Source organism: Mustela lutreola, chromosome 4, assembly GCF_030435805.1.
Source record: "Mustela lutreola isolate mMusLut2 chromosome 4, mMusLut2.pri, whole genome shotgun sequence".
In the NCBI taxonomy this organism is placed as follows: Eukaryota; Metazoa; Chordata; class Mammalia; order Carnivora; family Mustelidae; genus Mustela; species Mustela lutreola.
The window spans coordinates 186,607,154-186,632,702 of NC_081293.1; the positions used below are offsets into that span (position 1 = coordinate 186,607,154).

Sequence of the window (25,549 nt, forward strand, 5' to 3'; positions counted from 1 at the left end):
TGGGAGACTTAAATAGGTTTTGTTTCTCTCTAATGACAGGGTTAATCCTCAAATTGAATTAGTCCCTGCTAATTGAATGCATGAATGCATATGGGTTCTTTCCATCTGCTGCAGCAATCCTTTTGAAGCTACTATTGGCCTGGAAGGCGTTTCCTGTTTGGAGAAAAAACAAACAGCCCCCTATCCAGTGTTCCCTCCTGGCAGAAAACCTCCACCTTGCTGCCAGAGGACCGGGACGTGCTCCCTTCAGAAGCGGTTGGTTCCATTTCTCTTATTTCCCCCCTGGAATTAGCTATAAACAGTGCGGGGACCAGATGTCCCTCCCTGACACCCCATTTGTTTACCTGTGGTTGTGAAATCGTCCTCTGGTTGTTTCACATGTGGAAACCCCATCTCTGCACTTAAGCCACAAGCACACGGACTGTGTTTTCACTTCTTTTTATTTTGTCTATATCCCATCTTTCAACAAAAACTCTAGTACAAGACATGTATGTAATTAGTCTAGTACAAAAAATACACGAAGTGCTTGGTTGATACTTATGGTCTGGTGATTCTGTGAGCTATCATTCAATCTTCTTCCAACCCTGAATCAAGGGAAACTTATTAGGGAATGGAAGAAAGCCCACTGTACTGGCCCCTGCTACGCTTGGCAGACAAATCTGGAGTTTAGACTATTTAGACTATTTTCCTATCTTTTCAGGCATCTCATAGTGTTTACTGGATGCAGCAAAACAACATGGTAAGTATCTCATTAAACCAGAAATATTTATATTATGGGTCAAATCAGAGCCTTCTGCTAAGCAATGGTTTTTTCCTAGAACATCAGCAGTAAACCTTGGGTCAGTGTTAAGAGAAATTTCATGGGTTAATTTGCTTTGCGCACTGGGCTAGAGAAGTCAAGTTCACGGGTCTTCCCCAGTCTTCCCCTACTTCCCCTGAAAGTAGGTTACTTTCAGCCAGCTGCGTAAAATATATGCCAAACAGTCATAGGAGGGATGAGAGAGGTTCTTGAAAATGTCCTCCTGAGAATCCAAGTAATGCAAAATTAGTATGTTCTCTAGTAATGATATATTAATATTATCATCTTTGGACATAGTAGCCAACATTAAAAAAAAAAATACAGTCCCACCTTCTGTAGTAATATCCAACTATTCCCTTAAAACTAGAAAAATATCACTTCCTTTTTAGTGCTAATATTACAGAATCCCACCAACTGTTCTGTCCAATTACTAGTAAGCCTCCACCAACAGGAAGGATTTTTCATGGATGTAAAGTGTTTTCGTCTGGTTCCACCTTACTAAATTCCTATTCATGAACCCCAAATAATCATAGTACACGGTAACACTCTTTTTCCTTCTTTTTTTTTTTCTCTTTCTCCTTCTTAACATGTGAATAAAGTAGTACATATTAAGATTCATAGTACGCTACAACTATTTTAGTGATGGAAGAGATTAAAAGAAAATTCTTGCCTTCTCCAAAAGTCCCCCATCTCTAGAATGTTGAGAGACTTTAACTTCGGCTGATGAGCTTTTTTTTTTTTTTTTTTTTTTTGGCTTTCCCAGCATGTGAATGCTAAAGCTATAATCCTGAGAAGCAAAGAGAAATGGAAGACCTAATAAATACGGATCTCCTTTGTCTCCCTCGAAAGTGCCGAGTAGAAGCCAGATGTTGCTGCTGATGACTTTGGCTGAGGGCCTTGGAGATGGCTTCAGTGCCTCCGCCTCATCCCGCCTCTCAACGTCGGGCCGCTTTCCTCCTCTGAGAGGTCTCCTTGAATTCCCCTGATAAATTGTAGCTGTGTCCTTCAGGACCTCTAAAAGGAACTTGGGTTGCAAAGCTGTGCTCATATTTCATTCCGTGATAGCCGCGAGCAGATCTGACCTGGCCTGAAAGTGATGGATGGTTATTGGTTTTAACCAAACATCAAGACTGCGTATGGGAAATGGTGTTTAAGGCCAGGATCCAAGTACAAAGGAGTGTGTTCTGGAGTTCAGAAAGTTGATGGGTTTACGGGTCATCCAGTCATTGGGATGCACGCAAAGTACCTTATCACTGCCTAGCAGCATTCTGACCACTTTGGACGATGAAGGCCTTTTGAACTAAGAAGATCAGGTTTAGCCAAAACATTCCTCACCGAAACACAACTAAAACCAGTGAGGAGCTAACAGCAAAGGTTGCTTTCAGGGACAAACACCAGCAAAACACACGTGGAGCAAAAGTGTACAATTTTCTTTAAAAGCTACTTTCTACAGCCTGTTTCACTTTAAGTGTAAATACAATTTGTACCTGGACCTAAGTTATAATCAAAGACTAAGTTTGAACGGTCCCCAGATTTGCATAAGACAGATATTAATTGAAAGCATCGAAAAAATAAGCATTTTACTTCAGAAAAATGAACAGTAAGTTTTAACTTTCACTTTGACATTCTGCTAAGTTGACTTAAGCAGCATCACACCTTAAAAGTACGAATTCTAAAGTAAATGGTTAGTTCTGAAGCTTGCTCAGAAGATACAAAATAAAACAGGCTTCAGGATGTGGGCAAATCTTCCATGATATTTACTAAGGAACAGATTTTACCAATTGCCGTGAAGAGAAATGAAAACTAAACCTTCATTCTTCTTAGGAACTCCTATATTCTTAAGGAAAAAAAGAGTGATCTATAAAGTAACACATGTATCCTTACACAGCCACACAGAGCCCCTGAGTGCTAAGGAAAGAAAGTGGCGCACGGAATCAGTTCCTAGGGAAGTTGTGAGAAATTGTCCATAAAGGGAAGATCTGCATTGGCAGAAAATACAGGTGGAGAATTTTCTGTGGAGAAGTCCGGCTGGTGTAGAGGCGTGGGTACATAAGCGATAAGCAGTCCCCCTTGAGAAAGGGGGATGTCTAGATTGGGGGTAGGGAGAAAAGAGCCGGGGAGGGAGTGAGCAGAGCATCCTGGAAGAACAGCTTCTAAGATGCAGACAGTGATATGAGGCCAAACACTTTCTTTTTTAAGTCACTGAAAATCACTCACCAACTCCATTGTCAGAATCCAACTTTGCAAGACTATCACTCTCTTCCTCAAATATAAAAGGAGCTTAACTAGAAAGACCGCTGGGAAATCAGATGCCCAAAGAACATCTTGGAGTGAGCCGTGTTTTCTGAGAAGGAGCCCGCAGAATTAGGGAAGATATGGGGTCCAGAGAGGCACACGGTCAGAGAAATACAACAAGCAGCTATACAAACAATTTGGTTTCCGTGACCTTTTTTGTGGTCTTATAAAACACCACCTCTAATTTTTTTTTTTGGCAATGGCTGAAATCATTGCCTTTACTTAGTGGGGCACAAGAGCGATGGAAATGTCACCAGACTGCACAAGTGAGTGGGCTCTGGCTATTTACAAATCCTTTTTTTCATAAGCACAGGGGCCTTGCTTTGTCAGGAGAAAAGCTGGAAACTGCATAATTAAATAGCAATGTATATCATTACCTTGTTAAAGAAAGCTACCAGTGTGAAAGCGGCCTGCGGCATTTATGCACTTGCAAAGTTGATTTTCTTTCTTTTCAGGAGGCGAATCTGGTGAGGTGTGGAAACAGCAGGGCCATGTGTCATCATCACATCACCATGTGTCATCATCAAAAGCAGAAATAGTAAGGCCAGCACTCCTTTGTAGGAATCCACACACCTGCCCCATAGAAAGCAGGACATGGGTGTCTCCCAAACACCCTTCCAAACCTGAAGATGACATTTTGGGGTTCTCCTCGTGTATCTCATTGCCCAGTATTCTTCTGCGGCTGGGAGGCCCGAGTCTAGAGAATAGAAGATGCCTTACGTGGCGCCAGCTCTGCCTGATCTCTGAAGAGACCAAGGGCTAAGGGGATATGATCTACCCCAGACGCCCCCACCCTGCGGAGAACAGAGCTGGGGCTGGGCCAGGTCCTCCCCACTCTGAGACAACACTTTTGTCCTTGCCCGCTGCTACCATCCACACGCAAGTGTCCACTGCCCAGAACAAAACGAGTCACTCTCTGCCCACGGGGGTGTAACCAACCTGAAGCGCATGTTTAGTTCCAGCAAAGTCAGAAGCCCTTATGCTTGAAAAATATCCCGAAGTCCGTGCAAATATGACACAGCAGGTCTATTTATAGAAAAAGATACTCCTGCTTTAGGTATTTGACATTGATAGCTCCTGCTGCTCTCTTGGGCACATCTACTCTCCTGCCCTGTCCCTTTCTTTTGTGAACATTTGCAAGTCAACTATGCACTAAGCATGGAGCTAAATACTATCTAAGTTAATCCTCATGCTACAACTGCTAGATATGTACTGATAACTGTCATCATCCCCATTCAGGATGACAAACTGAGGCTTCATGAGGTTAAGTCATTTTGCTCGAGGCCACATGGCTTACACGTGGCAAAGCCAAGATGGAAACCTAGCACATGCAAGAATCACTTCCAAGACGGGGCACCACACTTCTCCCTCACTTGGTGACAGACAGTCTAGGATGTCATTAGGGGGTGAAAAGAGGTCCTCTCTTGCTCTCATCTCTCTGGTCAGCCATGAGGAAGACAGTCATAGCGTCTTCATGCGCTAAGCTTCCCCAGCTCTGACGAGGGAGGCTACAGAAAGATATATTTGCACTGGGGAAAGGAAATGGTGTAGGAAGGAACTGCTTCTAGGCGCCACGTGCCGCCATGCTGACCAGAAGAAGGAATGCTGTCTGTAGCTGCAACCGTTGTGCCCCGATAAGCTGAGCACCCAGAGTGCACCTAGAAGATGAGGACTGACCCAGAAGGCTGGCCAGATGGGGCAGTGTTTCGTTGACCTCGTTAGCTTGAAAACGAGCTGGACTGAGGGCCATTTCTACAGTTCTAATGAGCTAGTGCAGAGAGCATGGCCAGACAAAATTCGCACAGAAAACAACGCTTCCATCCAGAATGTGCCAGGATGGAACACTATTAAATATCCAGGACCGATCTTCCAGGAGCCGACTGAAAAAGTGAGAAGACATTCTGGTGTTCTGCAACAGGTAAGCACGATAAGGGAGGCCTGGGCCAAGACTGTCATTCAGGGCAAGCGGTCACCAGCAGCCACATAGTTCTTTGCGGGAGGAAGGCATCACAAGAACAATGAAGCTTTCGGTGGAGCTCACTGGGGAAAAGGTGTTGATTGGATCCTGGGGCTTCTCTAGTCAAGTAGACAACAGACAAATTGAGTAACAATGACCACCTTGTCAGGACTGTACTACTGTCACCGTCAGTGTATCTGCTCAGCCACTTGGGGACAGGGGTGTAGACACAGCTCAGGTCCTATCATTTCATACAGTAGAAGGCCTAAGGAAACACAGTAAATTTTAAAAAGTAAGCATAATTTGATTCTTCATTTCTGCTCTTATAGATGACTACATGGAGACCAAGTCAGGCAGCTGCCGAGAGCCCTTTCACACACTTGCCTGGGGGACAAGAGACCGATCTACAGGCATGAGATCTGTGACACTTCATCTGCGACCAGAGGAGCCATGACACACGACCTTCTTTGATGACCTCTTCTGACCCAGCTGCGTACAAGCAAACCAGGGAGTTAGCTCTCTCCCCTCCTCTCTCCTTTCTTGTCATTTTCTTACTTTGTGGTATTCTAAGTACTTGGAATATTCTCTGAGGCCAGGGAAACTCAAGCCAAGTGGTAGGTGAATCTCAGTAAAGAGCACTCCTCCCGCTCAACATACACTCATCTCTAATGAGGCTTCAAAAGATAATTAGACGATGGTCACCGACAAAGCCCTCCAAAGAAACCACAGGATCAAAGGATTATGTGGTTAGAGTCAATAGTGAGATTTAAGAATCGGGGAGGAGAGAGAGAAGAGCAGGGTCAGGACACACAGAAAGTGATATAACCTGATTCTGGAGAGCCCAGGGGTTTGGGTTTTGTTCTGTTTGCTTATTCTGTTTTATTTTGTTTTTTAATCAGCAGTGATTGTCTGTTTTCCTAGGAAATGTGAAAGAAGGCTAGCCAAAGAAAAGCATGCTGTCATTTTTATTCCTCTCCTTTCACACAGTCTTTGGGGAGCACCCAGTGAGACCACCATAAAAGGCCATTTTTTTCAGCACATTACCAGCTGAATTTCTTTGGAAAAGGACCAGGACTAACCTATCTTCTACAACAGGGAACAATGTTAATGAGGCTACAGTGGAATTCAAAGATGTGTATTGAAAGTTTCTGTTTGCCAACACCACATACAGCAGCGAATGCAACAGTGAGATTTGTATGGAGTAAATCAATTCTGTGCCAGGGCACAGCATAGCATGGGGCAACATCTCTATTCACTGGGCTCCTAGTCAAATAAGAAGGGCAACACCACCCATGGGGGGAGAAATTTGGAATACACTCAAAAAAACAGTAAGTGAATAGGGAAGGGAAAATCATGGGCATTTGAGTTTGTCAGGAAAATTCATCATTGTTTGTCCCTAGAATCTAGGGAGGTGGTTCCAACATGCGGGAATTAATGAGCACCAAAGAGGGGACTTGAATGAAAGACAATGAAGGTGGCCTGCCAGAGAGATGGCAGGAGGTGATGCAAGCCATATGGCTTGGAGCATATAAAGGAGAGGAACCTGGAGAGGGCCCACGAGCTGGGGAGGAGAAATAATTCACTAAGGCAACATGAGCTAGACCAGGGTAAGAAAGGGCCTTAAAAGTGAGCACTCAAATGTTTGAATCTAATTAAAAAGCCAATGGGGGACTGCATAGTCAGAAACAGAGTATGGGGCAAAAAAAAAACACTCTAGCAACTTTGCATTAGTTAGCCCCAAGTTATTGCAAAGTGGCACACTGTGATGACCAATATTGAAAACTCTTCCCAGTGAGGCAGTTAAAGATCGGTGAGGTTTCCATCTGTATCACTACTGAGTTTACTTTACTCATTGCATTTTACTAATAAATAGTAAAATAAAAGTGAAAATAAAAGTGAAAAACATCCAGCTTTCATAATCTACACTACTATTGTGTTCATAATATTGTCTTCCTGTTATGATATTTTCTTAAGGAAATAGCTACCTTTCAAGAATTCTACCCTTTAAAAAAATGGATGCTATCAGCAGGGAGTTGTTTTCCTTGATTTGTTTCCTTGATCGAGGAAACCATTTCCTTGATTATGGAAGTATGAGGAGAGGAGCAGTGGATCAGGAACACATCTTTGAAACATTCTGCATCAAGGGTACTGGTCACTGCTATGGAAAGAATATATACCTCATTTTTAAGGATAAATAACCACCCAGTAATTAGGAGCTCTCCATTCAACCGAAAGAATCAAGATTTCCTACTACAGGGAGCCCAACACTTAGCTACTCAGCTTGAGTAGCTGAGAATGGGATCTGGATCTAGACAGATTACCTGAGTGTAAATCCGAGCTCTAAGCCTTACCAGTTATGTATGGGACCTTGGACAAGTCACCTAAAAGATTTGTGCCTTAGCTTCCTCATCTGTCAAGTGGGGATAATAGTATTACTATGATTGTTGTGTAGACCAAATATATCTAAAATCTATGGAGTGGTTGGTTCAGTATATACTCATTTGGTGTGACCTAAAAGAAAACATTTAAACTCTAAGGCTCAACAGAACACACCTTAGGACAACACCTGGCACTTATTAAGCTTTAATAAACACTGACATATTTTTAAGTTTTAAATATGCCTCAGAGTCTATTATCCCACATAATTCCAAAGGAGTAGTTGAAATTATTTGGCTGAAACACAAGGACCCAAACCTTAATTAATCCCTCCATTCTGAGTTTCTCAAAAATAAATTGTTCTTGTTTTAATTTTTCATTTTCAGGGGCCAGCAGAAATTTAAAAATATATATAACTTTCAATGTGTTGAACTTTTATTTGAATAAAGATGAATATAGGGCTCTCTTTTTGATAATAAGGGGAATCACAGACACTAACCTTCCCTAACAATTCAAGCTAAAATGATGGATTTAAAAAAAAAAAATCAGGAAATATGGGAAGGTGGTGGTAATAGTTGCAGCAGACTTTTTGAATGCTTCTTTTTTGTCTTTTTCTCAAGTTTTCATTTAAACGCCAGTTAGTTAACATACAGTATAATATTAGCTTCAGGGGCAGAATTTAGTGACCCATCACTTGCATACAATACCCAGTGCTTATCACAACCAGCGCCTTCCCTATTGCCCATTTGAATCCCCACAGAGACAGAGAAACTTGGTAAAAAAACCAAAACTGCAGGGCACCTGGGTGGCTCAGTGGTTGGTGTTCTGCCTTCAGCTCAGGTCATGATCTCAGGGTCCTGGGATCGAGCCCCACATCAGGCTCTTTACTCAGCAGGGAGCCTGCTTCCCCCTCTCTCTCTGCCTGCTTCTCTGCCTACTTGTGATCTCTCTCTGTTAAATAAATAAATAAAATCTTTAAAAAAAAAAAAAAGCACCAAAACACATGGTCAATCCTCAAAAGAAGGTAACAAGGTATCTTCACAAACTTCAAGATTACAAATGGCTGGGGAGAGGCCACTAACAGCCCAAAGACCTGAATTCTCTCGGTGTCTGCACAGGAGAGCACAGGGAGGCAGTGGGGCAGCTGACGCACCTGATCCCGAAGGCAGGAATGCCCCAGAAGAGCCAACAGGTGGTCCTGGGAAAGTCCAGGGCGCCCAGATAAGAACAGCCTCAGAAATTGTTCCCATTCGCTTGACAAATCCGCACAAGGGACCCCAGGAAAAACTGAAGTGCCCAGAGCATTGCAACTTCTGGGAGCTTTCAAAACTGACCACCTAGGACGCCTCTTCAAAACAGGACCCCAAATCAGGATTGAGGCTGACTTTCTGAGTGGAACGCGCGCTGAGCTGAGTACGGCCAACAGGAGTAAAGGAAGAGGTCTGGATAAAAGCAAGGATATGGATCAAAACCAGGAAGTCTGAGAAAGCAAGCCACCACAATTCAACAGGACACGAAACCCACAGAAAAAAGAGCCGTCTGAAGTGAGAATAGCTAACTGAATGTATTTTTCTTTCCACAATTCAGAAAAATGAATTTCGTATAAAAATAGCAAAGAAAGTAAAATATCATATGAAGTTATTTTAGGGAAAAAAAAAAGAATAAAGGACAGAATAAAATCCTAGAAGCAATGAAAGTGTACCACAAAAACTTGCTCGAAAAATAGTAGCATACTTTTTGAAATGACCTTAATGGTATTGGTAAAGTGATACACTGTATCAAGCATAGCATTAATCAGAATAATTCAGAAATGATGTCATTCAAAGAACTAGAAATAAGAGGGAAAAAAATCATTTTCCAATGAAGACAGCCTAGAAGGAACACAGGAATAAATAAATTCAACCAGTAAAGTCTTAAGAAAAGTAGAAGAAACAGATAATGAAACTTTTAAAAAAGGAAAAGGGCAAAAAGAATATGAGAGGAAATGACAAACGTTAAAGATACATAGAGAAGATCAAACATATAAGAGGAGCTCCTGAAGAAGGAAACAAAAGCAAGAGAAGAGAACACATACAAATACTGTATTCAAGAATACCGTTGGAAGTTTAGAAACTGAACAGGATATTTAAATAGTATATCATGTACTTGAGAACAGGAATGTCTCAAGATGATCTACGCCGAGGTATATTTTCAAAAAAGTATTGTACATTAAAGAAAAATATCTTGGGGACACCTGGGGGACTCAGTAGGTTAAGTGGCTGACTCTTGGTTCCCCCTTAGGTCATAATCTCAGGGTCGTGGGATCAAGCCCCGCCCACACTGGGGAGGCTGCTTGTGGATTCTCTCTCCCTCCCTCCCTCTGCTTATGCTCTCTCTCTAAAATAAATAAGTCTTAAAAAAAAATCTTTTGGGTATCTAGACAAAGAAAAAAATAAAGAATTTTATAAGGGAAATATCCAGACTTTAAAAGCAATGCTTCATGCCACATGTGACATGATGAGTCTGTATGGGCCACAACCAATTTTTAGGGGTAAAAGTCCCAGATAAGCTAGTACATGAAACGACCCAAAAGATAATGTTTTCAAGAGATTTTCCTAAGGGATCTCATGGAAAATGTGGTTCAGAAAATCAAAATAACTAGAGAGATTTCAACATAAAGACTTGTGATGAGCATTAATTAGTTACTTCTGCAACTAGGTCAAAAACAAATATTAAAAGGGAGAAATAATACTGTGCAATGGCTGTATGATTTTAATTCCAATATATCACAAATCAATAAAAATGCAAGGAAATATGTTTTAATTTCTTTTAGTAATTCTAGTTGAATTGTGTGGGCTAAAATAAAAGATTGAGCATGTATATATGGATACACACACACGCACACACACACACACACACACACACACACATCCTGAATGCAAATATAACTATTTTATCTCAACAAGAAACATTGAATTAGTAGTATCTACTGCCCAAATTCTGATCTTGAAATACTATTTTTCACTGAAAGCATCTAAGAGGTTTTAGAGAAATGGCATCTAGGGCAAAAAGCAAAAGCTACAAAAAGATGAGTCTGAAACACCTTGCTAGGTTGGGTATCAAGGAAATTATCTAAGAATATTAGAGTAATGTTAGGAGGACTTAGAGTCAACATGAAGGGACTTCCTTCTTGCCAAACAGAAAAATTTAAACTTCAATGAGAATAATAACTAGATTGTACTGAAGCCCATGAACTATGTTAAAATTCATGGGGTACCTGACTGGCTCGATTATTAGAGTATGCTACTCTTGATCTCCTGAGTTTTGAGGTTAAGGCCTACATTGGGCATGGAGCCTACTTAAAAAAAATCATGATTCATCAAGATTTTTGAAAACTGTTCATTTTTTACAGTCATAAGGATTCAACTAATTAATTTAATAACCAGATAAATAAAAGGACAGACTTGAACATTTATTCTGTTTTCCTGAAGGCCTGTTTCACTGAGTCATCAAACATTAGAGGAGATGAAGTGGCTCTTTATAAAATGACAGAATTGAAAAATCCCCAAAAGTAGAATTAGAACAGCAAATTTTATAACCTCGATTAATAACTCTAGGTATTGGACATCAATAAAACAGCAAAATCCAGACATCACTTGCCCTTGATCAAATAACACATTCTCACCAATAGACTTGCCAAAGAGATGAGACCTGAGTTTGATCAAGCCTCTGTGTGTCAGTGTTCACTCACTCAGCCAAATCCCCCACTTGGAAGTCTGCAGTTCAAATGGCCTGCACACTTCAAAGATAAATTCTAAGTAAAAGAAAAGAATAGGTGGAGAATGGGTGTTTAAAAGAGACCTAAAAGACATACTATTTTTTTAAATGGGCAAGATTAAACTATAGTATCTAGAGTGTGCTAGATAAAACTAGAGTGAGAAATAAGATTTTATAGATATGCAAAAAAACCCAAAAACCCTACCAAAAACAACAACAACAAAAAACCAACAGAAGCCACGATAGTGATTACTTTTAGAGGCCTGGAGACATGCATATAGGATGGAAACACATGGAAGGAATTCCATATTTTGGCCTCAGTGATGGTTATGAGTGTAGTACCATGATAATATATATATATATATAATACATACACATATATTATACATATATATATACATATTATGTCAAGCTATATATTTGTTTCATTTTACAACAAAAATAAAGTAAAACTCATCATACACATTCACTCCCTACTATTAAGAGAGACAGTAAAGAATCCATAAACCCATTAAATAAAGTGAATCCATTGACCCTAGCAGATGAGCAGATACCCAAACTACCTGATGCCCTAAAGGTTTCTGTGACATGATGAGAATTTTGAGCCACCCTTTGATGGCAGTGTGAGGCACGGGATACAGAAGATAAAGCCAGGAACCTGCCCAAATAGACCCCCATATAAAATTGTGCCCCTGAAGAGCTAAATCAGTACACAATGAATAATAAAGCCTACAAAGGATTTAACAAGAAAACTTGATGCTGTGTGGACATAAAACCCAAAACAAGGAATTTATTGCTGAACACTGCGCACTCTGAATTAATGTCTGTGTTCCCTATGTAGCTAAAACAAGAAACAAACAAGCACACACACAAACTCACCAATGGAGAATTTAATTTAAATTAATCAAGTTTGGTAGTTTTCTTTGGTGACTGGCAAACCTCTCTGAAGGACTTAAAGAACTCTGGTGCATAAAGGTCCAAGGACATGAGTGGCTCAAAGAATAATCCAAAACACATAAATATAAATCAGTAAAAAAACAAGAAAACAATGTTGAAGAAATTATCCAGGATGCATTCCAGAGAAACAAGGAGAAATAAAATATAAAAGAGAGTAGGATATCATACAGGATACATCAAAAGGTCTATCAGGCATCTAAACAGAATTCATCAAAAGGTAGGATAGCATCAAAAGGTCTATCAAAAGGTCTATCAGGATAGCATCAAAAGGTCTATCAGGCATCTAAACAGAATTCCAGGAGATGTATGGAGAAGGGAAAGCGTTCAGATAATGTTCATATACTTAAATTGTTTGTGTTAGGTGCCTGCGTGGCTCAGTCGGTTGTTTCTGCCTTTAGCTCAGGTCATGATCCCAGGGTCCTGGGATTGAGCCCTGCACAGGTCTCCCTGCTCACAGGGAGCCTGCTTCTCCCTCTCCCTCTACCCCTCCCCCAGGCTTATGCATGCACGCGCTCTCTTTCTCTCTCAAATAAAGCAGTATCTTTGAAAAAATAAATTGTCTATGTTAGAAAAAAGTAGAAGAAAGTATAATAATAAGCCAAATGATTAGAATAAAGGAAATCATAAAGATAAGAAACCAACAACAAAGAAAACAAATATATAATACCAATAAGACCAATGAAGCTAAAAAAGTTTCTTGAAAAAAAAAGCAATAAAATAATGAGAGCTCCAAGGCCTGTGGGGGGTGGTGAAGGGGGAAGACACAAGAAAGAGAGGCAAGCACAAACAATATTAAAAATGAAAAGATAGATGTAACTCCAGATCTCACAGAAATTGCACAGATAACTAGATATTATAAAAAATTAGTGCCAAAAATGGAAAAAACTTTAATAGATGAATTCCTTAAAAAAAAAAAAAGTTACCAGTAAGAAGAAATAGAGAATCTGACAATCTCTATAAACAAATACTAGGAATCTGAGATTGAATTTTTTCCTACCAAGGAAATGACATCCCCAGATAGTTTTACTGATGGGGTTTTCCAAAGTATTCCAAAGATCAATAAACCAAGTGTTATACAAAAGTCTTCCAGAGATTAGAAAACAGGGAAATACTTTCTAATTCCTTTTATAAAGCTAGGTATATCATATGTGCTCTGTATAATAGAAAGGAAAATGAGAGGCCCATCACAAGGACGACCATGGATGTAAAAATTCTAACTGAATCCAACAATATATAAAGGAGATAAATATAATAACCAATTTGAATTTATCTCATGCATATGATACTGGTTTCTATTAGAAAATGAAGTACACCATAACACCAAAGAAAGAAAAATCATTATCTCAAAAGATAAAGAAAAAAGCATTCATTAAAACTCTAATACCTGTTGAATTGAACACATTTGGATGCAAGGGAAAAATCCTGAAGAGGCTCTCTACAAACAACCAACATCACCAGGGCTGTTTACCTCTTAGTGAACTTCACACTTACTGGTGACTTGTGGATGCCAGCCACTCTGAGATCAGGAACAAATCAAGGACACTGTCTATCTCTACTTCATTCAATACTGTACTGTTCTAATCAGCACAGAAAGGACCAGAAAAATATATAACAAAGCATAATCATTGGAAAGAATGGAACAAAATTCTCATTACTTGCAGATGATAATATCTCTGCAGAATTCCTTCCTCATAAAAGAACCCTGAAGGGACGCCTGGGTGGCTCAGTTGGTTAAGCAGCTGCCTTCGGCTCAGGTCATGATCCCAGCGTCCTGGGATCGAGTCCCACATCAGGCTCCTTGCTCAGCAGGGAGCCTGCTTCTCCCTCTGCCTCTGCCTGCCATTCTGTCTGCCTGTGCTTGCTCTCTCCCCCCTCTCTCTCTCTGATAAATAAATAAAATCTTTTAAAAAAAACTTAAAAAAAAAATAAAAATAAAAGAACCCTGAAGTAGAATTTATGAATGTAAAACTTTAGCAGGAGTCTTGAACCAAGATTTTGAAACAAGAAATTTGAAATAAGATTCTAAGTGAATTTCATTTCACTGTGCCAACAAAGATCATTTAGAAAATACAAATGTTTTAAAGATTTTTTTTAAAAAAATTATTTGACACACAAAGAGAGAGAGCGTAAGTAGGCAGATAGACAGGCAGAGAGAGAGGGGGAAGTAGGCTCCCTGCTGAGCAGAGAGCCCAATGCGGGCCTGGATCCCAGGACCTTGAGACCATGACCTGAGCCGAAGGCAGAGGCTTAACTCACTGAGCCACCCAGATGCCCTAGAAAATACAACTTTTAAGATATAAAGAATCACCAAAAAGGGTAAAGTAACTAGGAATACATTTAACAACAGACGGCCAAATCCTTCATGAAGAAAATGAAGAAATTCTATGGATAGGCGTTTCAAAAGGCCAGTTAGTCTTAAAAAAAACCCCAATTAAATGTAAAGTGAAATGGTTTGAGATGGAAAGACTCATTGTCCTAATATCAATTCTCTCTATACTGATTTATAGATTCATGCAACTTCCATGAAAATTATGAAATAAAACTTGATGAAGTTTTGAAATTCCTAAAATTCCTAAAATTTGTAGGAAGGAGCAAAGGTCCAAGTAAAATTAAAACATTGTTGAAGAAGAACAAACTTTAGTGTATGTGCTCTCCCTGATAGCAAGATTTTACCAAAGTTAGAGCAATGAAAACAATGTGCATTGGACAGGAATCGACATACAGATCAATAAAACAGAAAAGAGAATCTAGAAATCCGCATATAGGGGAGGGGAAGATAGAGTAGGCTTTGCAAGTCAGCGAAGGAAATAAATAACAATGACTCGTACATACATGAAAAAAATAAAAATAAAACTGTATTTTTATCTCTCTCAAGCCACAAAATCATTTCCAAGATAATGAAGACACAATTGAAATTTAACATGATAAAAACAGTAGAAGAAATAATGGGAGAATATCCTCAGGCTATTCTATCCTATGACAAGATTTCTTTAAAGAACATACCAAAGGTAGACACCCTAGAGAAAATATTAATAATTTGATTACATTACATTAAAGAATACCTATTCCTCAGTAAAGTTTGGAAAGATAAACCACAAACTGGGGGAAAAAAATATATCACATAGCCAACAAAAATCCCTTACCTAGAATTCATAGAGATGTCTATGAATCATTAAGAAAAAGACAGCGCAGCCAGGGCGGTGGGGGGCGGGGTACAAAATGGGCAAAAGAAATAAAGTGACATTTCATAGAAAAGTAAACACAAATGGCTTATATGAAAAATGCTCAATGTGATGTGTAATCATTTCACACAAATTAAAACCCTAAGATACCATCTGACTTTCCCATCAGATTGGGAAAATATTCTTCATTAGTCAACATCGAGTGTTGGCAAGGATGTGGGTCAATGGGAACTCTTCTTGACTGCAGTTTGAGAGTTAACTAGAACGATTACTTCGGAAAGCAACTTGCCATTATGTGGTAACTTAAATAGGTGTATAACCTACTACCTAACCATGCCGTCTTCAGGTTTAAACCTTAGGAAAGTGCTCATATATGGAACCTGAAGGAGTTATAAAAAAGAATGTTCATAATGATATTGTTTGCAATAGCAAAAACAAACAAACAAACAAACAAACAACAACAACAAAAAAACAAACAAAACCCCAAACCCTGGAGTCTACACAAACATTCGTCAGAATTTGGAAATATAAACATATGTTCATAAATAGAATACTATGCATGAAAAATTAATGAAATAAATATACTCAGGCACTCGACAATGATGCATCACAAAAACATTTTGGACAAAAGAAGTTACAATAGGATTCAATTTATGAAAGTTCAATATAAGATAATCTATACACACACACATATCTGGAATATATATATATATATACACACACATTCATATGTGGAATATGTGTATATGTAGTAAAATGATCAAAAGAAACAAGAAAATTCTTAGCAAAAAAGCAGAAGAGAGGTATCTCTGCAGGAGAGAGAAGGGAATGGAAACAGAAAGGGAGACATGAAGCTTCTAGATGACTGCAAATGTTTTATTTCTTAGCCTGGGGGCTGGACAAGCCGTAGTTCCTTTTGGTTATCATTTAAATGGAGCTGGCAAATGTTTTGTACATTTTTCTGAACATTGTATCAGTAAAACTGCATATATGTACATATATGTTTATATTGTAGAAAAAAAATCAATCTATGACTTTGAGCCAAGAGATTGTAATTGATATATGAAAGAGCTTTAGGCCACTGCACAATGTGTGGTTTTGGGGTTTTCTTTTGTTTTTGTTTTGCACAACCTACTGCAAAGGAAAACTGCTTCCAAGTCCAATAGGAGACTCCTCTTTGGGCCCTTACGCTAGTGATTGTGGTCATTAAAATTTTTTATTTCTCGATACCTGCTACTCCTACTCTTGTCCAGTGGGTTACTGTTGCAACAAAAAAGCTACCAGGTAATGTGAGAACCATTACTGCCAGCAGGTCTAGGAGGGAGGACAGGAAGGCGATGCCTGCTTTAGACCCCCAGGGGGAATCAAGATTGTTGGCACTTCCTTGCAAGAGAGCCAGGGACTGTCCTGTGTTTGGGAAGTGAGCAGACATTAGCTGAAGACAGTCTGCCCGTGCAGGACCCCAGGTAGCAGTGGCAGAGAGGCATTCACAGAGGGTTCCCAAAATAAGCAGCCTAAGATGACAGAACAGAATCTGAGAGCTTAGGCAAAGCAGCCTGGGCACAGGAAGGGCTCCCGGGGCAATTTAAATGATGAGGTGATAGGCAGTACACTCCCAGGGCAGGGCAATCAATCACTGCCAGGCTTATCTTCTGACAAGGGCTAGGACTCCAGGTTGCAGCTGTAACATTAAAATGTAATGTTTCCACTGGGATTTGGTGTGGCAGGTTTCCCTGAAGCTTCGTTTCACTCAGTTAACTAATTATGAGAGAATGTGACATTGGTATTTACTTTTTCTACAGGGACAAATCATTCCCAGCAGGAGAGACAGGCTGTTATTTTTGTTCTGTTTTGTTTTGTCATTAAAAAGAGATTACTTACATGGTAGTAAATAAACCCTTGTTAGAAGAGGTTTTTTTTTTTTTCCCCCTCTCAATAATTCTATCAATTCACCTTAATGTGGACAATCATTTCTTTTGTTTTCCAGAGACAGGGTACATAAATGAGTAAGAGGTAGATGTTAGAATTGGGTTTGAAAATTAACTCTACCACTTACTAGCTGATCACTAGTGTGATCTTAAGCAAGTTATTTAAGCACCTTGAGCCTGTTTCCCCCACTAAAAAATCAAGGATAATACATCTACTGTGTCTACTGCAGCCTTTATTCTTAATGACTCTGATACTATATTATACAACTAGAACATTTTACATTTCACTTATGCCTTATATGGTCAGTTTTCTATAGGACCCCACATCTAATTATGAATTGTATCTTTCCTTTGCCAATATAAGCTGCATTGTGTATTAACCATTTCACTCTTCCTCATCCAGATATGAGGTTTCCAATGAAAACACAATATTTAATGATAGCAATTTTTTGCCCCTCCTCCACCCCCAGGACACTTTATAACTTTTCAACAGGACACTTTTTAACTTTTCAAAGACAGAACGCAATGCTTAGCAAACATCACTAATAAACTCACACCTCATCCGTGCCTGGACAATAAGAGCGTTGTGTTTTGGGGTGCTTTCAGCCAACTGGAAAGTGATTTCACAGACGATCTCCCACTTAAACTCATAATCCCATGAGGTAGGCAGGGTAGATATGATATGATAAGCTCCACCTTACAGGCAAGGAAGCTAAGAGAGGGTAAATGACAGAGCCATGATATTCAAGCCTATTTCCTATGAAAGGTAATCTGTGGGAACTGAGAATGCCAGGGATATTGGGCTACGGAAAATGAGATTTTCTCAAGAACAAATCTGTTTTGAAGCCAGAGCAACTGTTATTAGGGAGAAAAGTAAGATCATTGGAAGTGAGCTAACAAAATAGAAAGTCAAGAGGCATGGGGCTTTATATCCCAATTTCATAATCCATTTGCCTCAATTTTTCTATCACTAAGTTTGAGAAAGCAAAAATGATACTTCTTACCATTCTTTTTTTTTTTAAATTTTTTATTTTTTACTTCTTACCATTCTTAAAGGCATGCATATTATAATATCATTGTTGTGTATAAATATAATATCATTCTATCACTTGATATAATATTCAGGAGATTTAATGTGAATCACAGAAAACATGAACACTTAAAAATGTATAGGCATGAAAAGACATTTTATTTTAAGTGCTAGTAGAAAATCTTGGTGATAAAAGATAAGGATAAGAATATTTTCCAAGGATATCTGGGCTAGAGGATGATGGAAAAGTAAAAAGATTAGACAAATCAGCCTCAAAATTTCACATTACATCTTTGAGTAGTTCTTGGAAGTTGCAGAATCAAACTAAGAGGCACGGACATGTAATAAGTTTTGAAGCCATAAAAATATAAAAGCCCTCATATCTGGATGATATTTCTTTAACTAATCACATATATAGTTCCTAAAATAATTAATTCTGATGGGTTATTCATACTGAGCAAGTATGCTTTCTGGTGGTAGACATTTTTCAAGGACTTCCAAGGAAGCCACCACCTGCTCACCGAGAGTTCATAACCCTTTTAGAATTACTAGCAAACCACAGAATGACAATTCACAAGTTTCCCCAACACCCCTTGTTTGGAAATAGGGGACAAGTTCTAACAGACTGGAAGGCCAAAGCAAACAAGTCATTTAGGGAAACCTTAGATCAAAATAAAAACAAAACACAAGTTTTGAATCAATGGAACTTAGAAGCCCAACGATCCCTCAATATGCAATGAAAAACCTAGTCATACCAACACTGATGAGCAAAGTAGCACATTGTAATAGGTCATCATTAGGTGGTTCGTTACCTTATAGTGATTTAAGAGATCTACACATGATTTGCCCTATGATCTTCAGAGAATGTGATACATCTTCATTTCAATATTGTGAGAGATCTTATGATATGGCAGAATATGCCTGCCTAAAACTCCCTCTCTTTGTCCTTAACTCATTCACGTAATAAGCATTTATTGAATGTTTGCTATTTGTTGGGATTTATATCAAAGAACTCACAGTCTAGCAGGAAAACAGGTAAATCAGGCATCAAATTTATGTGTTAAATTCTAGAAGAAAAATATTTCATGTAACTGGTAAGTGTGTCAGAAAGCTTTCAGAGAGGATGAGATGATTAGCAAGGTCTCAAATGGTAAATATAAACCGTGTATATTGCAATGAGGAGTAGCTTCCTGTCAGAAAGAACAGTATGGATAAAAACAGGAAATATGAACACACGGTGAGTTCCAGAAAACAGATGCAATACCACATGGCTAGAACATTCGACACAGGTAGAAGAAAGGGGAAAAGATGGCAAAAGAAGCAAAAAGCAGTAGAAGGAAACAAAGGTTCCATCATTTAGGATTTCCATTCCACCTTAAAATACAATACAGAAAGCTGAATACAATGGTTGGTCTACTGATAAGATTTCAACCCAGAGGCAATGGGAGTAGATTTTTGCTAAAGAACAGTGCGGTGCTCTCCAAGGATAGAGTGAATTAGAGGATGGAAAACTAGGGAGGGGACATCAGTTTTAAGGCAATTTTAAAAGTCTAAGTAAGACATAGAGAGCCTCTAAGCTACAGCAGTGGGGATGGAAAAGAGAATAGCGATAAAAGAAATATGAAAACCAGAGTTAATAAAATTTAGTGACCGAACAGAATAAGGGAACGAAGAGGGAATCTGACAGAAGCTTTCTTGTGTTATACTTAGTTGGCTGAATACATAATGGTGCCCTTCACTACTTAGGGCTGGCATGAGGAGGAATGCCAGTACTACTCAGAGTCCTGGTGTATCTCCCCTTTGTAAGATTAATCACATTTTACTTTATATTGCGGGAGGTATGGGTCTTTCTACCACTCCCTTCACCACTAAGCTCAAAGCTCTTTTAGGGGGGAAATTCTGTCACATATCCCATTGTCTCTGCAGACAGTCCCCAAAGGCATATTTGCATAACATGATTATATAGTATCATGGACCCACTATAGACACTCGGTGAATATTTTTGAATGACTGACTGAATAAATGAATTCCCAAAAATAGATGTGACAAAACTATACATTTTATCCTTTGAATGAAATAATTGTGTCTTAAATGTGAATAACTCACCTCAGTGGGGTAACAATTCACACCACTACTGATTAGGTTCATTTCAGACTTCTACTACTTTTGGCAGATTCCAACATCCAATCTTGAAGGGACTTTTGGGAGTACCTACTACACACTCTCATTTTAAAGATGAAAATCTGTGATGCAGAGAAATTACATGGCTAACCCCAACTCACAAAATGTATCCAGCGATGGGACAAAAATCAGGTAGATACAGTAAGCTTCATAATATTTGTCAACCAAAATTGTTATAATGGATTTGAAGATATTACAAGATATCACATTTAGCTAGGATACACTGAGTTTTTAAAAGTGCATGACATTTCACACGGAAAAAAACACAAGGCCAATGTCTTAGAAACATTTCCTTGAATAATTCTTTCCTCTGACAGTGAAATGCACGGAATGGAACTCAATTTTTAATCTTGAATTAGTATAAGTAAGACAAATTCTTACCGTGATCTTCTGAAGAGACTGGTGACCTAAAACGAGATAATAAGCATGATAAATGTTTTGTAAATGATACTGATAATTATAAATGCAATAATGATCAAGAATAATCTCCTAGAAATATTATCCCCAAATTCAATTAAATAGAAAGTCAATATAGTAGGCAGTGTAATTAATTTGTTGGTTGCATGGTATTTTCTGATTGATCACTCCCAAAGCTTACCTGGACTGGTTGAGTGGTTAGGGTTAATAAAATTTCAGTCAACTGCACTATGTCAATGGGACTGCAACAAACTTATTTAAGTCTGGATTTATGACACACAAATAGAAAAGTCATAGTAATGTGGTAATGGATGGAATCCTGTGATGTCACCAAAGGCCAGGCCTCCAGAGAATGTAAATAAGCACTAGATTGAGTGTAAGTAAAAAGAAATCTACTTGGACAGTAAAAAATGAGACAGAAGTAAAATAAATGGTATGTACCTTTATCATTGTTGTTTGTTTTTTGTTTCCACTCTGTGGAATTTAAGGTTTAAGTGAGCGTGACACAGACTGCCCTCTGTGTGCAAGCCTCATAGCTCTAAATCCGTAAGAACCAAGATGAGACAAGAGTGCAACCGCTGGGGTCCCACAGAACTTTTATAAATTGATGACTTTTACATACCGTTTATGCAAAAGCTCCAGTTACATTAGGAAGACACCTATGAAGCATCATGTCAATGCTTCACAATACAAACCTTTATTCCCCAGCTGACCACTAATTGAGCTACTCTGAACGATACAGACACAGTCTTGAGGATCAAGTCCCTTCAAGTTTGAATGATACAGTCTTGACTCTACCAGCTCATTCTTTCCTTGGGACGAAGTGAGATATATAATTTTGTACTAACAGGTGATAAAAATTTGAAGGGAAAGGCAAGAAATCAGCCAGAAGGCATCCTCTGTTCTAAATGATCAACCTGCTGGGGGTCCACTGCAAGAAGACGACCAAAGGAAAGGCAAGCATTTAGGAATCTGCCCTTTAATATAACTAGTGTTGGGGCAAGAATCATTCTATGGATGCATAGTGCTTGAAGGAAGATTTTAGCTACGGTGGGATGCTTGAGAATGCTTTAATATTTTTGCCCATTATGGGAGTGGTCAGTAAAGGACACAGCAGTCATGGTGGGAAAGCCTGGAAGTTCCCTTAGTGGCAAAGTGTCAAATCATTTCAATCTTATCAGTCTCTTCAATTGAACCTTTGCATGTGAAAACAACAGAGGGTCCCCAGATTTGGTAGAGGGAAAACTGGTATCTGGGTTATGGGCACAGGCACTCCTGAAAGGGAACCTGCTCCAGCCTAAGCCATCCCTGCAGAGTTGGCTGCTTGAGAAATGCCACTTGGCCTCTCCAGGTTTATTTGGGTTCTCCTAGGGATTTCTCTGTTTCATACTATCACAAACCCTTCGTCCCCACTGGGCTGTGAGCAAACAGAAAACTAGGACCATTGTTTATGTAGTAACAGAATGGACCCCTGATCAATATTTGTTGAATTGAATTAATGTCAGCACTACCACACAGGTGTTTAGACTCAAACACATTTTGGAGCACCTCAAAAAAATCATCATGTCACCTTCAAACCACCCGCAAGCCTGGTTTGCCAAGCTCCAAGGCCAGCCACGGGCAGAAGGACCTAGGGACTGAGACAAGCTCCAGAATGGAGAAAATGTGAGCACTCCCAGAGCCAGAAGACATCCAGTACACCTAGCAACAGAGACCTACAATCTGCCTTAGTGGTTAGGAAAAGAAAGGAGAGTGCAGAATAGAGGTGAATGGGAATGAAAAGTGAGTCTAATGAGAAACACATATTTGAAATAAGATAATTTCTTAAGATGCTTGGGCATGAAAAGAAGTCAGCAACAAGGTAACATCTTTAGCCCTAGGTTTTCTGATGGGAATTAAGCAAAAACACATCCTGGATTGTTGGCCATTAATTTCTCATGGAGCTCTAGGAACAAAGAAAAACCCATGCCAACAGACGACTGAATGTCTCAGGTGGAAGGCTCGCGAAGCAAGGCTTTTGGTGCCTTTCTGTGAAAGCAAAGCACTAATATTAAATCTGAAAAATTCCAGATGGCTTGGTTAAAGTCCCCAGGGGATGCAGTGGTCTAGGCAGTGGGGAAGAACTATCCATTTCAGAGTGTTTGCTAAGGATTAATCATGTTGAGTTTCTGTGCGGAATGTCTCCCACATGCCTGGATTTGTGGAATTTTAAGACATATGGAGTATTTCAGTCCTCACTCAGTATTTCACCTTTCACTCTAACGAGTCACTAAATTATACTACTGAGACATGCACACCATCCATTATTGCTGGAAATGGGCATAAAAAGTTTTACAGAACTTAGCTCAGGAGAGAGGAAAATTCATGAAATCAGCAAGAGAAGTAGTTATTTTTAAAAGAGAGAGATTGAACTGTAGGAACAGATAATCTTCCTCAACCTGACAACTGAGGAATGCAGAAGAGTTCACTGCTCATTCCTCCCACTGAACCTGCAAGACTTGTGGTTCTGTTCCTGTTTATTTCTCCTCCATGTACACTTTATCTCGGGGATAGCATCGCTCTCATAATGCAAACTACGATCGGGATTCAAAGAACTCCAGGATTTTGAGTTCTCGCCACTTTCCTCAGTACTAGCCTTTTATGACAGTCCGGAGAATATTTATATTTGATTTTGCTTCGTTTTGTTTTGTGGGTTTTTTAGAAAAACACTTTTATTTACATCTCACTCAAATTCGGCCAATAACAAAAAAACCAAAAACTCAAGTCCTGGATTTTAAAATCTCTCTCCTATTTTAAATCTTTCTATTTATGTTGATTCAAACCTACATAATAATTATTGTTTGAGACCCTATTGGGTACGAGGCCCTGTGCTCATGATGGGGATACAAAACTAAACAAGCTACCAACTTCAAGGAATTCAATCAAAGGAGAAAAATGGGCAAACAAATGATTATAGTGAAAAAAGTGTAGTCATCAAAAGACGTATGAACTAAAGAAGGAACATGAGAGAGAGAGACCCATTCTGTTCTGGAAGAGTGAAAGAAAACTTCAGAAAGCAAGAAGCATGGGAGCCGGGCTTGGAAGGATGAGCAGAAGCTTGTTAGGTAAGTAAGAAAGGAGAAGAATGTCAGGCAGAGGCACGAGGCATACAACAAGGAACATGGATAGGAAATTTCATAAGACGTTATCAGTCAGACAAGAAACTAAGTGTGGCAAAAATATGAAGGAATGATAAGTTAGGACTGGAAATAGAATAGACAGGGACCATTTCATACAGGGCCTGACAAGCCATTTTGACGTGCTGATAATTTACCTTCTAAGCTAAATGAAGAAAGTTTCTAAAGCAGTGAAGACATACATTCTCATTGGTGCTTCTGATCAGGCAGGCTGTGCAGAGTAGAATATTTGAAAAAAGCAAGAGTAAAGGCAGGAGACAAGTTAAAAACTATTACTGCAAAGCTTCTGCTCTTCTCTTTGAAATTCATGAAAAGTAACAGGGAGAATGAGAAACAGAAAAGGAAGCATCGTCTTTCACTAAGCTAAAAGATACCCATAAACTGAAATCATCTGTAAAGAAAAGCTACCAAGTACAAGAAAAATTGGGCCAAGTTTCAGGGAGACAGAGAGAGCATATTTTGATCTCAAAAGATATGAGCTACACGGTGCACCACAAAATTCAGCAGAAAGTGCTCTGCTCTGAGCCAGGTGCCCTTGCTAGTCAGAAGTGGAATCAAATCCCAGAGGATAGTGCTGTTAAAAAAAGAATTTGAAAAGAGACCCAAAGTCAAGCTTTCAGAAACAGACAAACCCACTATGCCTAATTATCTATCCCAAACTAATGGCTCCAAAAAGAATGCCTCCAAAACAAATATGAGTAATAAAAGTAAAAGAAACCAGCATGATAACCACACAAAAATATTCTAAGAAGAAAGCAGGATAAGGATCTGCTGACAAAACTTAAGGTGGGAGTACACTAAAAAGGTAATGGCAGGGACAGATGAACCCTATTGAGAGACCTGTCAATTCTCCATGAAATCTGGAAATGGAAAAAGGAAAGGAGGGAATGAAGGAAGGAGTAAAAGATGGAATAGGGCCTCTGTGACGAGAAACATAAAGAAGAAATAACAGTGATTATGAAATAGTCCCAATACAGCAGAAGAAAAGAGCAAACATTGGTCCAGAGTCTTCAAATCAGTAAATTATAGACACACCTTAAGGACTCTTTCCTTAAACCACTTTCCTTAACCACTACACTGGAAAAAGAATATTGAGAGGAGGTAAAAGATCCATAATAATAACTAAAAATACATTAAGATATAAGCCACTCATTTATTCATCCATTTAAGTAACTGCTTTGTGGAAGTGTCTTCCTGTTTTCCAGTTCAATTTACTTTTCTATGATTTTTTTTTTTTGGCTTTTTAAACTCTTAATTCCAGTTAATTAACATACAGTGTTGTATTAGTCTCAGAAATACAGATATAGTGACTTCACAATTCCATACCTCACCCTGTGCTCATCACAAGTGCACTCATTGGTTCCCATCACCTATTTATCCCCTGCCCCCACCCAACACCCCTCTGGTAACCATCAGTTTGACTCTATAGTTAAGAGTTGGTTTCTTAATTTGTCTTTCCTTCTCTCCCTTTTATCTTTCCTTTCCTTATTTGCCT

At 39.1% G+C, this 25,549-nt stretch overlaps 1 protein-coding gene across 4 annotated transcripts in view; it reads right to left on the minus strand.

Annotated features, from left to right (window-relative positions):
- The window catches only part of DGKI (diacylglycerol kinase iota), a 436,523-nt gene that overhangs the window by 26,964 nt on the left and 384,010 nt on the right, over window positions 1–25,549 (minus strand). For all 4 annotated transcript variants that reach the window (XM_059171955.1, XM_059171954.1, XM_059171956.1 and 1 more), the window contains one exon: window positions 20,843–20,868. In XM_059171955.1, coding sequence (XP_059027938.1) covers window positions 20,843–20,868 — 26 coding nt within the window. The remainder of the gene's footprint in view (window positions 1–20,842; window positions 20,869–25,549) is intronic.